The 12500-nt window shown below is 46.1% G+C and overlaps 1 protein-coding gene across 2 annotated transcripts in view; it reads left to right on the forward strand.

Moving 5' to 3' along the window:
* anos1a (anosmin 1a) overlaps positions 1-10130 on the forward strand; it is a 19988-nt gene extending 9858 nt beyond the window's left edge. Inside the window, exons 3-14 of one of the 2 annotated variants that reach the window (XM_031559021.2) lie at positions 953-1015; positions 1476-1698; positions 2004-2188; positions 2513-2642; positions 4681-4886; positions 5662-5803; positions 6558-6674; positions 7083-7171; positions 7300-7471; positions 7670-7890; positions 8388-8532; positions 8832-10130. In XM_031559021.2, the coding sequence (XP_031414881.1) occupies positions 953-1015; positions 1476-1698; positions 2004-2188; positions 2513-2642; positions 4681-4886; positions 5662-5803; positions 6558-6674; positions 7083-7171; positions 7300-7471; positions 7670-7890; positions 8388-8532; positions 8832-8881 (1743 nt within the window). In that variant the 3' untranslated portion in view covers positions 8882-10130. The remainder of the gene's footprint in view (positions 1-952; positions 1016-1475; positions 1699-2003; positions 2189-2512; positions 2643-4680; positions 4887-5661; positions 5804-6557; positions 6675-7082; positions 7172-7299; positions 7472-7669; positions 7891-8387; positions 8533-8831) is intronic. The other variant, XM_031559022.2, reaches the window with a different exon arrangement.
* Positions 10131-12500: the final 2370 nt, after the last annotated feature.

Here is a 12500-nt window from a genome sequence, read left to right on the forward strand (position 1 = left end):
GTCTGTCACACACACACACACATACACACACAAGAACCACACAGATACAAGGACAAACACAAACAGCGCAGTGAGCCACTGCCTTTTATTCAAGCATGAAATGTGAATTTTGAATTCCCCAAGGCTGCTCATTCAGGCAGGAGAGTGTCCCTGGTCATGGAGGACAAGAGAGAGAGGTGGGGGGGGGGGGGGGGTGGAAAGAGAGAACAGGATCGAGCGAGCAAGGAAGGACAGACAGTTGCAGAGAAAAGGAGAGATTTGGTAGTGATAAGTAAAGAGAGGGAGAGAGATGGCGGGAGGGAAAGAGAGAGAAAAGGATGGAGGGAGAGACAGAGAGGCATGGTGGGTGGGCAGTGGTGCGAAAAAGAAAGATTTGATGATGATTGCTAATGATAGTCAGGGGATGGAAGAAAAAAAAGAAAGAGGGAGAGAGACAGTGCGGGATGAGGGAGAGGGAGACTGTCCTGGGTTTCTTGAGCTCAAATCAGGGAGACATTTGGCTGAGGAGTCTTCCATGTCCTGTGGGCTGCGTGATCACTTCATGTCCTTTCCCTCCCCACCCATGGGCAACGTTTGCTCTTTAAACCATCATAAAACACACACCACATAAACCATAAAAATACACACAACACACAACATAAATCATCATAAAATACCAACACCATAAGCTATCATAAAATGCATGCAGGTGCGCAGAAATACTATAGTGTACCCTATCAGCACATTGCTGTTCCACGACTCAAAGGAAAATGCTTCTAGTCAGGCTTGTGTGTCATCAACCTTGTCTTTAATACTGAAACTTTACAGAAAGTAGAAACTCAACCTCAAGTGTGTGTGTTAGTGTGTTAGAGTGTGTGTGTGTGTGTGTGTGTGTGTGTGTGTGTGTGTGTGTGTGTGTGTGTTAGAGTGTGTGTGTGTGTGGCCGCTCTCATCTTCTTTCTTATGCCCACAGTGTTTGGAGCCGTGCAAAGACTCCTGGGAGCTGAAGGACGGGCCGTGTCGCAATCTGTGTGAGGTGCGTGCTGTTTTGGGTGTGGTACTTTTGGGGCGGGAGGGGCAGTTTCCTGGGGGTGGGGGGTATTTCCTGCCCCGTCTAAACTTCATGCTAACATCCTGTTATCAGAATATGTTTTTAGCCTCTCCCCCCAAACACACGGGGAACCGCGTCACCACATCATTTACTGTTTTGTTGAGATGCGGTTGACCTCCAAGTGACCTTCCTCTACTTTTCCTCTCCTCCCCATGCAGACAAACACACACTTTCCCCTTTCACACACTCAAACATCCACACTCGCATGTTCACACAATTTCTCACGGGCAAAGACGACCTGAGTTTTTGGGGTCAGAGGTTTATTCTGGGATGTCCTCTCTCTCTCTCTCTCTCTCTCTCTCTCTCTCTCTCTCTCTCTCTCTCTCTCTCTCTATCTCTATCTATCTATCTCTCTCTGTCTGGGACGTGACCTTGTCCCCCTTAGGGGTCGTTTCCTAGGAAGCACGGGGAGTGTGTGACAAGCTGTGAGTTTCTGCGCTCGGTGCTGGTGGAGAAGCAAGGTGACTGCCCTCTGCCCGAGCGAGCCAGCGGATTCGCCGCCGCCTGCGTGGAGAGCTGCGAGGAGGACGGAGAGTGCTCCGCCCACAAGAAGTGCTGCTCCAATGGCTGTGGGCACACCTGCCAGCAGCCCAAGAACCTCTACAGAGGTGAGGCCACACCCACAGTACACTTTACAAGAATGTAGAATTAAGCCACACCCACACCTAAGATCGCTGCCTTACTCACTTCTCAATGTATGGATTAGATAGATAGATAGATAGATAGATAGATAGATAGATAGATAGATAGAAAAATAGATAGACAGATCAGTGTGTGTTATGGTGATAGGTTATAGTCTGTGCCTGATATTTGTAGTCTTACTCTGTGTGAATGTCTGAGTCTGGGAGTTGTAGTCTTTCTCCGCGTGGATGTCTGAGTCTGAGGTTTTGAGGGCTGCTCTCTCTCCCTGCAGGTGCTCCTCTGAAGCCGCGTAAGGAGCTGGTGTTTGAGGAGTTGCCGCGGGGCGGACTGGAGGTGCGTTGGTCGTCGCGCTTCAATGTGTCGGCCGAGCCCGTGGTGTACGTGCTGGAGCGCCGCTGGAACTACGGGATCCAGCCCAGCGAGGACAGCGCTACCCCATGGGAGGTTGTGGCACAGGTGAGCGAGGCTAGACAGGGGGAAACATATCTCACTAACTGGACATATGGGGATACCAAGGCATCACAAGACACCAGTGTTTATTGGTGCATTTGTATATTTATTGTAACACACATTTCTGAGTGTGTTACAATATCAATGAATAACAGTATCTGAATAAACTAAACAAAATTGTATTGATTTAAATTTGTGTTATTTGTTGGTACATGTTTATGAGTGGTGTACTGACTCTTGTCTAGGGACACTTTTTTTCATTTCCTTTGCTTTTTTTGGATCACTGTGCTGATGTGTTTGTTTGTTTTTTGCGTTTGTGTGTCTCATCAGACCACGGAGGCGCGGGCCAGTCTGCCAGACATGCGGCCCGGCAGGTGGTACCAGTTTAGAGTCTCTGCCATCAACGTCCACGGAACCAGAGGACCCACCACGCCGAGCAGACACTATCGCTCTACGAAAGGTTAGAGAGAGAAAAAGAGAGAAAAAGAGAGAGAGAGAGAGAGAGAGAGAGAGAGAGAGAGAGAGAGAGAGAGAGAAAGAGTTAGAAAGGGAGAAAGACAGGCAGAGGGCGAGAGAGGGAGGCAGCGAGATAGGGGGGAGGAGGGAGGGAGAAACGGAGGAGGCAGAGAGAGAGGGAAGATGAAAGAGGCGTGGGGGAGGGAAAGAGGGGGTAGAGAGAGAGAGGGAGGGTGACGAGAGAGCCGAAGAGTTACAAAAATACGCTCCAGTTTTAAAGCTTCAGATATCCTGACAGGTTTAAGCACAACGTGCTCTGAGGTGCACTGCTTGCCAACCTCATACTAGAGTCAATAAAAACAAGGAATTCTTGGATCATTACTCAACTGACGCAGGCAAAGTAGTATGAGCTGCTCTCTGAATCCTCTGGACACAGAGAGTAGAAAAGAGAAAAGTGTCTCTTTTTCAGTCAGAGGCAGATCTTGACCATGCTCAGCTTCAGTGACCACAATATCACAGTATGATCAGGTAGATACGGATACAAACGCATTCATAAGAAGAACGAATAGTGGAGAATATAATTGGGCATATTACAAAGGGGCAAACCGTTTGTCTCAAATGTCTCTAAACCGAAAGTGAGTAAAGAAAATGTAAAGACGTCGATAGATGAAGACAAGACAGACATATAAATAGATTTATAGATACAATAAAATATTAAAATGAATATGAATAAATATTACATTAACATATACATAGATTTATAGATACATTAAAAAAACAAACATATAAATAGATTTATAGATAAACACATTTTCCTGGGAGAACACAATCGCATTTACATACCACATTCTGGATGCAAATGATCAATTGCTTTTTAAATTGTTTTGCTCAAACAGACATGTACATACAAGTATGTACCCAGACACTCATTCTCTGACACACACACAAATTACAATTACACAACAGACTTGGAGAAAACATACCCTTATACTCTAGGGCAATACAATATTCTAATAAATAGTGGCAGTAAATCTTTTTAAAACAGTTTGAAGTAGAAGGGCACACAGAGAGCACAGACCTCCGCCAAGGCCAATGTGCCCTATCTTGCAGCGTTACAGAAAGTGGAAAACAATCCTACATCCTACCCTTGAGCCCAATCTGCTCCAACCTGTAATTGGTTCACCCCTCCACCAAGTTTCATGAAGAGCGGCCCAGCAGTTTTTGCGTAAATCTCACAAACAGACAAACGGCAATATAACCTCCTGGCTAATTATGGCGAGTAAAGGGAGATTTGGAGAGGGAGAGTCAGTGAAGTATTAGTCAAGTTTGTGGTTTATTTTTGTAAATGAAAGACTTTCAAGTGGACTGTGGCAGAATGAATGATTAGTCAGTCAGTTCACACAAGCAAAGCTCAGACAAACAAATATATGCTAAGCCACTTTTTTTTTACATTTACATTTACATTTAGTCATTTAGCAGACGCTTTTGTCCAAAGCGACGTACAAGAACAGTCAACCTAAGAGCAATAAAAAGCATGGTGTAACAATAAATACTACTTTACATTTTTACAATACTTTTTACTTGACACACAACACTTCTCAGTTACAGCTTTGTACTGTAATGACAAGCACACACACACACACACACACACACGCACATGTCATGCACACACACACACACGCACACACAGACGCACACGCACAATCACATACAGACACACATACATGCTCACCCAAACAAAAGACAGACACATTCATAAACATAAACATGAACATACACTCATATGGTCGCTCACCCACACAAACAAACACACACACACACACTTAGACACATAAACATAAACATACACACATACATGCTCGCTCGCTTACCCACACAAACACACACACACACACACTCAGACACATAAACATAAACATACACACATACATGCCTGCTCACCCACACAAACAAACACACAAATGAAAGTGCCTCATATGTTCAGTAGAGGAGCTGCCATAAGTTATAGTGTGTGATTTACTGAAAGCATCTCTCCCACACAGACCCCGCCCCTCCCTCCACTCCTGGCGGCCTCAGAATCGTGAACATGACCTTTGGCCCCGACGGCGCTGTGACAGCACAGCTTGGCTGGGCTCCGCCCATTGACCCCGACATCCCCGTGCATCACTACAGGGTCTCCTGGAGCTGGACCGCAAACGCAGGGTCTGAGTCACCCCCGCGAGTCAAACGCAGGAAGACCGCTACCGGGGTAAACACACACACGTACACACACACTTTGTGAGTCACAGACAGTTCTCTGTTGGAGTTGTAGGGTGAGGTGGATGATAAACAGCCTTGTGTCTCTCTTTCACACATATGCACACACTCATACACACACATATACACACACAAGGGTGGCAGATGATTACATCATCACATTTGGCATATGCAAGTGTGTGTTGCGAGCAGCCAAAATCAGCACTCATGTCTGATTGCTTTTTTCTCTCAGTTACACACAGTTATTATCCTTAGAGTGAGGTAATTCTGGTGAGGCTTGTGTGTGTATGTGTGTGTGTGTGTGTGTGTGTGTGTGTGTGTGTGTGTGTGTGTGTGTGTGTGTGTGTGTGTGTGTGTGTGTGTGTGTGTGTGTGTGTGTGTGTGTGTGTGTGTGTAAGGACCATTTATTAGATGGCAGCAATGATTGTGTTTTCTACACACTTTCTGCTGCGGAGTGTTGCTTACAGGGTGCAGGTCATGGAAAAGAAAGTTGTGAAGCTGCAGCTTAAACACAGCCAGGGACTAAACTGAAAACTTGTTAGGCCACACAGTCTTTCATTTGAACTTGAACTGATCTGACAACAGCTGTGACTGGGGATATTGATGGCCTGTGTAAAGATATGGAGAATTTGAGCTCCAGTGTGCATGTGTGTGCATGTGCATGTGTATGTGTGTGTGTGTGTGCATGCGTATGTGTGTGTGTGCGTGTGTTTTTGTGTGTGTGCGTGCGTGTGTGTGTTAATTCTGTTTATTTCCTGTGTGTGCAGGACTCTTTGAGTGTGGATGTGGAGGGTCTTAGGGATGAGCGGAGCTACACTGCGGAGCTGCAGGCCCTCTCCTACTGGGGCCAGCTGCCTCTGAGGAGCCCCAAGGCCACGCTCAGCTTCATCACGCCCAGCAAACAAGCCAGTACGCTCCGCTTTCCACTTCTCTTCTTCTCTTTACTCTTTCCTTCTCACTTTTCTCCTCCTTTCCTCTTTTTCCATCTCCTTCCCGCTCTTCTCTTCTGTTCTCGTGTCCTCTCTTCTCTTCTCTTCCCTTCTCCTCTCCTCTCCTCTCTACTCTTCTGTTCACTTTTCTTTTCCATCCCCTCCTTTCTTCTCTTCTCTTCTTTTTTCTTCTCTTCTCTTCTCCTCTCACATTTTCCCTCACCTTTATTCTTCTCTTTGCTGTCCTCAAAAACTCTTACAGTCTCTACTCCTCTCTCCTTCCTCCATTCTTCTCCCCTCTTTCTGCCCCTCACCTCTTATGTACCCCCCCCCCCCCCCACACACACACACACTCACACACACACACACACTCACACACACACACACACACACACACACTCACACACACACACACACACACACACACACACACACACACACACACACACACACACACAGTAACACACGCTTCCCCCTGCCCCCAGGGCTTTTCTGGATATGTATCAGAAATTCTTTAGCAGATGTGTCTGGAGGTCCGTTTTTAGTTTGGTCTCCCAGGACACGTCAAGCTCCTTTCAGCTTGCATTACTGCTTAAGAGAGGACCAGCGCATCTTTACCACTGCGTATTTGGGTTGCTCGTGTGGCTGTAAGGTTATGTTACGGCCCATATGCTGGAGATGATTTTTACAGCAAGAATAAATTGTATAACTTACAATCCCCCCCACCTCCTCAGCAGAGCCCCCGACTGACAGGCCTGGGACCGGGAAACAGTCGTCTGACCTCATGGATGTGGGAACGCCGTTCTACCAGGACGGCAAGCTGCAGGTCCGAGTGTACTGGAAGAGGAGAGGTAAGGAGAGAAAGAAAGAGAGAGAGAGAGAGAGAGAGAGATAAAGAAAGAGAGAGAGAGAGAGAGAGAGAGAGAGAGAGAGAGAGAGAGAGAGAGAGAATGTGTTTGTGCTGTCTTCACCTCTGAGCACTGTTGTCATGTAAACAGAGTAGGCCTATCTCCTGTATAAGTGCAGACACTAGGTTAGTAATGACCATCTGGTATTAAGTCATTTTGATTAAGGTGATAAGAACATTATGGATCTGCAGTGCAGGCTAAAGTTGAGTACCGCTCTTTTCTGGGTGGGCTGTGTTGGGTGAAGCTGGGCACCTTCTGTGTTGAATGTGCCATGTTGGGTGATGGACCCTCTACACTGACCGGCGTGGAAGAGTATGTAGAAGCTAAAGCCTGTTGCTGCTATTCCCATAGATACCTCTGTGGGACGCTACCGCGTCCAGTGGACTCCGGAGTTCTGCAGCCATAACCAGACCAGAACCACTGAGAAGATCCACACCGAGGTAACCATGGTTCCCGTCCCTATCAGTACTGTGCTCTCTCAGCTCTGTGTGTGTCTGCGGTAAGAGTTTAATAGGTTGTGTTAGACGGTGGATCTAAGCAAACTGTTTTTGGTGTTTCCTTGTTCCAGGAGAATTTTGCCAGTCTGCCCAACCTGCTCTTCTCGTGTAAGTACACAGTGACCATCCAGCCCGCGGGCACCAAGGGCCGTGCCCAGGCTGAAAGCACCAGCTTCTACACCCCCTCCTGTGCCACCCTCCGTGCCAAGAGCTCCAAACACATCCCCTGTCCTGGAGACATAGGTGAGTCAGCTGACCTCAGCCAGGAAGACTTTTAATCAACTTTCAATAATCAATTAAGTCTGAAATCAGTTGAGTTGAGTTCATTAACTGTGGCATTTAAAATACATATGTGTGACTTGGTTTGTGTGTATCTTAATAGTTTAGCATGGAATAATGATCTCTTTTCCTTTTTCCATCTCTTTTTCATTATTCCGATAGGTCTTTCTCTCCTGAAGACGTCTGCTCGAGCTGAGAACCTGACGGCCTCGTTCTCCGTCCAGCAGGGGAACGTGACGGCCCTCTTCTCCTGGAGTGTGGCCCCGGCCCAACCCCCTATGCAGGTCGACGGCTTCCAGGTCACATGGACGGAGACAATGAGTGATAGTCGCAAGAATGGCCTGCCCAACAGTCTGGTGTCTCAGTCGCAGATCCTTCCCCCAGTACGTGTCCTGGTAGACAGTACTAGCTGTGCTGTTTCTGTGTGTTATATCCTATAACTGCATGGAAAGTAATGGCCGTGCTGATCTGTGCGTTATATGCTGTAACTGCATGGAAAGTAATGGCTGTGCTGGTCTGTGCGTTATATGCTGTAACTGCATGGAAAGTAATGGCTGTGCTGGTCTGTGCATTATATGCTGTAACTGCATGGGCGGTGACAGTATGGACAGTGATAGCTGTGCCTGTCTAAACATCTCTGATCTGTTCTCTCTCTTTCTTTCTGTTCTGATTGTCTTAATGGTGTAGTAATGTGAAAGAGTTAAATACTTTAATAAACGAGTGTTAGAACACTCTCTCTGCGTCTCTGTTGGCCCCTTCCCTCTCTCTCTCTCTCTCTCTCTCTCTCTCTCTCTGCTCTAATGTTTTATGTGTTTTAAACCTCTCTCTCTCTCTCTCTCTCTCTGTCTCTCTCTCTCTGTCTCTGTCTCTGTCTCTGCAGGACCACAGGCTGCTGCTGGTGTCAGGGCTGCAGCCGGCCTCTCTCTACCGGCTGGAGGTCCAGGTGCTCACGTCTGCAGGGGAGGGACCCGCCACCCTCAGGACCTTCCAGACGCCCAACACGCCCAGAAGAGTGCAACCTTACCGTAAGCAAATGCCCTTCCCAGAATCATGGTCATCACTACCATCATTATCTTCACTATCACCATCATCAACACTATACCTTCATTATCAATAGCAGTATTATCACTAAAATCATGTCTCTTTAGAGGAGACAGGTGTCCTTCTCCAGTCCTTCTGCTGTCCAAAACAAAACAAAATCCTGAAGCCTACAGTTCTTGTTCTTAAAAAAAGTTCTTGAAAAAGTTAATGTTCTATAGGGAAAGCCTTTTATACGCTCTGCTTTTCACTTATTCTCATCCATGTCTTTTTCTTGTTTCCTCAGGTCTGCGTCTGAAGAAGCACCATGCCAAGGCGGTGGTGGAGCGCCACTGATCTCAGACCAGACCGATGGCACTCCAGACCAGAGGAACCTGCTCTCTCACAGGACAGCAGGGGAGAGTGACCACCAAGACCCCCAAACCAGCAGAGTGGAGCGGAGTGTTGAGGAGGAGAGTACAGCTGTGCCCCCGGAGGAGAAGTGTATCATTCTGGTCAGCAGGATCTCTTTATCCCATCCTATCCATTGAATTGCCGTGTAGAACACTCCCCTCCGCACCTCTGGAAGACCCCCAGTGCTTTCAAAGATGACTGGACTTTGAACACGATCAATGTAAACAAAGAAATTTGATTTTTTTTTTTTAGCTAAGGTGTGATATGCTTGAGATGGAATACTGAAACCCCCCCACCCCCGTCAACCTGCACCCTCAAGACTCTTAACACATTTGTGTGTAACCCCCTCCCACACACACACACACCCCTCCCATATAGTTAGTGTGGAAATTGAACAGCACTTAGCTGGCTCTTGTCACGTGAGCAAATGCTGTGGAGAGGACTTCTTGAAGACCAGACATTGCATGCGACTGAGTGCTCGTCAGGGGCGTAGTGTAAAAGCGATTGACTTGACTTGATGTAGTTGTCCAATGGTTGTGCATGATTTAACCCCACCCACCCCACCCCCCAGTGATCTGTCGGCATGGCAACTTACCCCGCGTGGCCCCTCCCATTTTTGACTGAACCATTTATCGAAATGAAAAAGTTTTATATGTGCTTAATTTACTGTAGAAAATATCTGTTGCTATGTATTAATGTAATAATTCCTGTATATACTATATGTCTATATTTATTTATGTATGCAGTATCATATTCGCTGTGGGTTTGTGACTGTTTTTAGATGTGTCTACATAATGTTTGTGTGTGAATGTACGTGCTTGTGTGAACGTCCCGTGTGTGTGTGAGAGTGTGTGTTTGCTCCCCCACCCCCACCCCACCCCTTCCCCCGACAACCTGATGGAGTATTTTTTCTGTATAAAGACAGTGGCGTTGTACATTCCCTGGTATCTTATGTTCTGTACAATTTTCTACCATTAAAGCAGTCCTAGTTCCCATGCCCCCCATTATCATGTGTCTGCTAAGTGTGTCATTTACAGTAACAGGTCTGTGGAGCGTATCACTGCAGTCACATCTGAATGGGACAACGCATTTGTGAGGAGGATTAGGATAGCTGGCCACGTGCCAGCCCTCTTTCTCGGGAAAGAAAGTAAAAAACTAATTGGAATTTATGGTGACAGCTGTAATCCCCACATGAAAAAAGTGCATTGGTGTGTGTGTGTGTGAGTGTGTGTCTGTGCGAGTGGGTGTGGGTGTGTTGGGATGCAGTGGTAAATGGGTCTGCGGTTTCTGTTTGTACTTATGTGGGTGATGTGTTAGTGTGAGCAAGCCTGAGGCTATGAGGTGGGGGCGTGATTTGTCAGTATGATCATTAACTGTTATGTTTTTTCAGATTCATATGGCTTATGATATGACATGAATTGCGTATGCGTGTAGGTGTGCGTGTCTGTGTGTAGGCGTGCGTGTCTGTACGTGTCTGCATGTAGGTGTGTGTGTCTGTGTGTAAGTGTGCGTGTCTGTTTGTGGGTGTGCATGTCTGTGTAGGTGTGTGTGTCTGTGTGTGGGTGTACGTGTCTGTGTGGGAGTGTACATGTCTGTGTGTCGGTGTGCGTGTCTGTGGGTGGGTGTGCATCTCTGTGCGTGTCTGTGGGTGGGTGTGCGTGTCTGTGTGTGGGTGTGCATGTCTGTGGGTCGGTGTGCGTGTCTGTGGGTGGGTGTGTTTCTGCGCGTGTCTGTGTGTGGGTGTGTGGTGTGTGTGTCTGTGCCTATATTTGTGACCATATATACATATATATGATATACCATATATATGACCATCACTATACAGTGACCACTGTGCATTTCCTCAGAAAGGAATACTCTATGAGAATGTACATGTGTGTGAAGAAGAACACTGTGTGTGTGTGTGCGTGTGTCTGTGTGTGTGTGCATGCATGAATGGAGGGGGTGATTTGTCCACCAGAATGACAGTCTCAGGAGAACCTTTCGAAATGTATCCACCAGAAGCACAGAGTACATTTTAACATAAGCTAACCGTTTGGAAGGACACTGGTAATGGTTCACCATGCGACTGGTCATCTTGATCTAAGGTTAGGACCGTTGCAGTGGGCACAATGGGCACAGTGGGCACAGTGGGTAAGAACTAGCTGCTGCGAGGGATGAATGTATGAGATACTCTACTGAAAGACACCAGCACTTTAAACATAGATAAAAGCAGAGTGGGGTGTGTTTTGTACATTTGAGGTTAAATGTCTGTTTGTTTATGGGCTGTGTGTGTGTGTGTGTGTGTGTGTGTGTTTGTGTTTGTGTTGTGAGTATAGGAGTAGAGTGCTGAATGAGCGGACAGGATTTATAGCTGATCCTGAGGCCTGGGGGGGTCGGAGTGGGAGACGACCTCCATGGACTGGAACACCTTTATGACACTCCAGAGATGTGGGGGAAGAAGATTAGCGGAAGAAAATAAACGTGAGGACAAGAGGGGAAAAGAAAAGCAGAAGCAGAGACGGACAGACATGCAGAGCGAGCATAACGTGATGTCATAAAGTATGTGTGTGTGTGTGTGGTGGGGGGAGGGGTGATGTGGGTGTGCTTTTTTTGACTGCTGAACTCCTGAACATCTTTGATGGGATGCCTCAGAAGACACTGGTCCTGTGAGAAGTGCTCTGTCAGCCTCATGGATCTGACCTAGAGGACTCTGCAGCTCAATCAGCATCACTGCCCCAAGAAACACATCCAGAACACCTCCACTGGTTTGACTGAGGATGGTTTTGATCTGTACACGAAGACTGGTTCATTATTTGTAGTCTGGGTAATAAAAAAGATGTAACTGAAAGCTTTTAGATGCTCTTTTGTCTCTGATGTATGTAGACCGTGTGAGGCAATATAAGACAGGGCAGCTTTGTTGTGGAGAAGTCTGTCTGGAAGGCATCAGTCTTGGCTGAGAAAATAATTGTATGCAGATTAATTACTGGAAGATGCAACAAAACAACAGAACCCTAAGACTCAGCCAGCACGTCTTGCGTAACCAAAAAGATTTGTGTTCGTCCTATTTCATCCTATTAAGTGTCCTTATTGCAGAGCTCTTACATAAGTAATAAATAATACTATGCCCTTTCTCAAGTAAGCACATAGTATTAAATGCTACTGACTCAACACTAACACCAGTCCTAACACAAAGTACATCTTATGATAACATCTGATGAAAAAGTACATTGCACTTAATTAGGGCTGTGAAATGATAAAACATTTTAATCAAGATAATCACAGGTTTCTGTGGATTAATCATGATTAATCACATATTACCAATTTTCTCTGTATATTTTTGTGATAATAAAAAGATTTATGCCAAAAGACGGATATATACATTTAACATGTTTTCTTTTTTTATTCATAAAAAAAAACAATGGTGCTGCAACTCAGCAGGTATTTAGCTGTTCTCTTTGCTATTCCATATGGAACATTACTATAATCTTCATCCTAAACAGAATTCGGGCTTCTTAGCCATTGTATGGTTGAATAAAACATTTTTCTTTTCTTTTTAAATCAAACAGAAATAATTTGGGCT

Source organism: Clupea harengus, chromosome 21 (assembly GCF_900700415.2).
Source record: "Clupea harengus chromosome 21, Ch_v2.0.2, whole genome shotgun sequence".
Lineage (NCBI taxonomy): Eukaryota > Metazoa > Chordata > Actinopteri > Clupeiformes > Clupeidae > Clupea > Clupea harengus.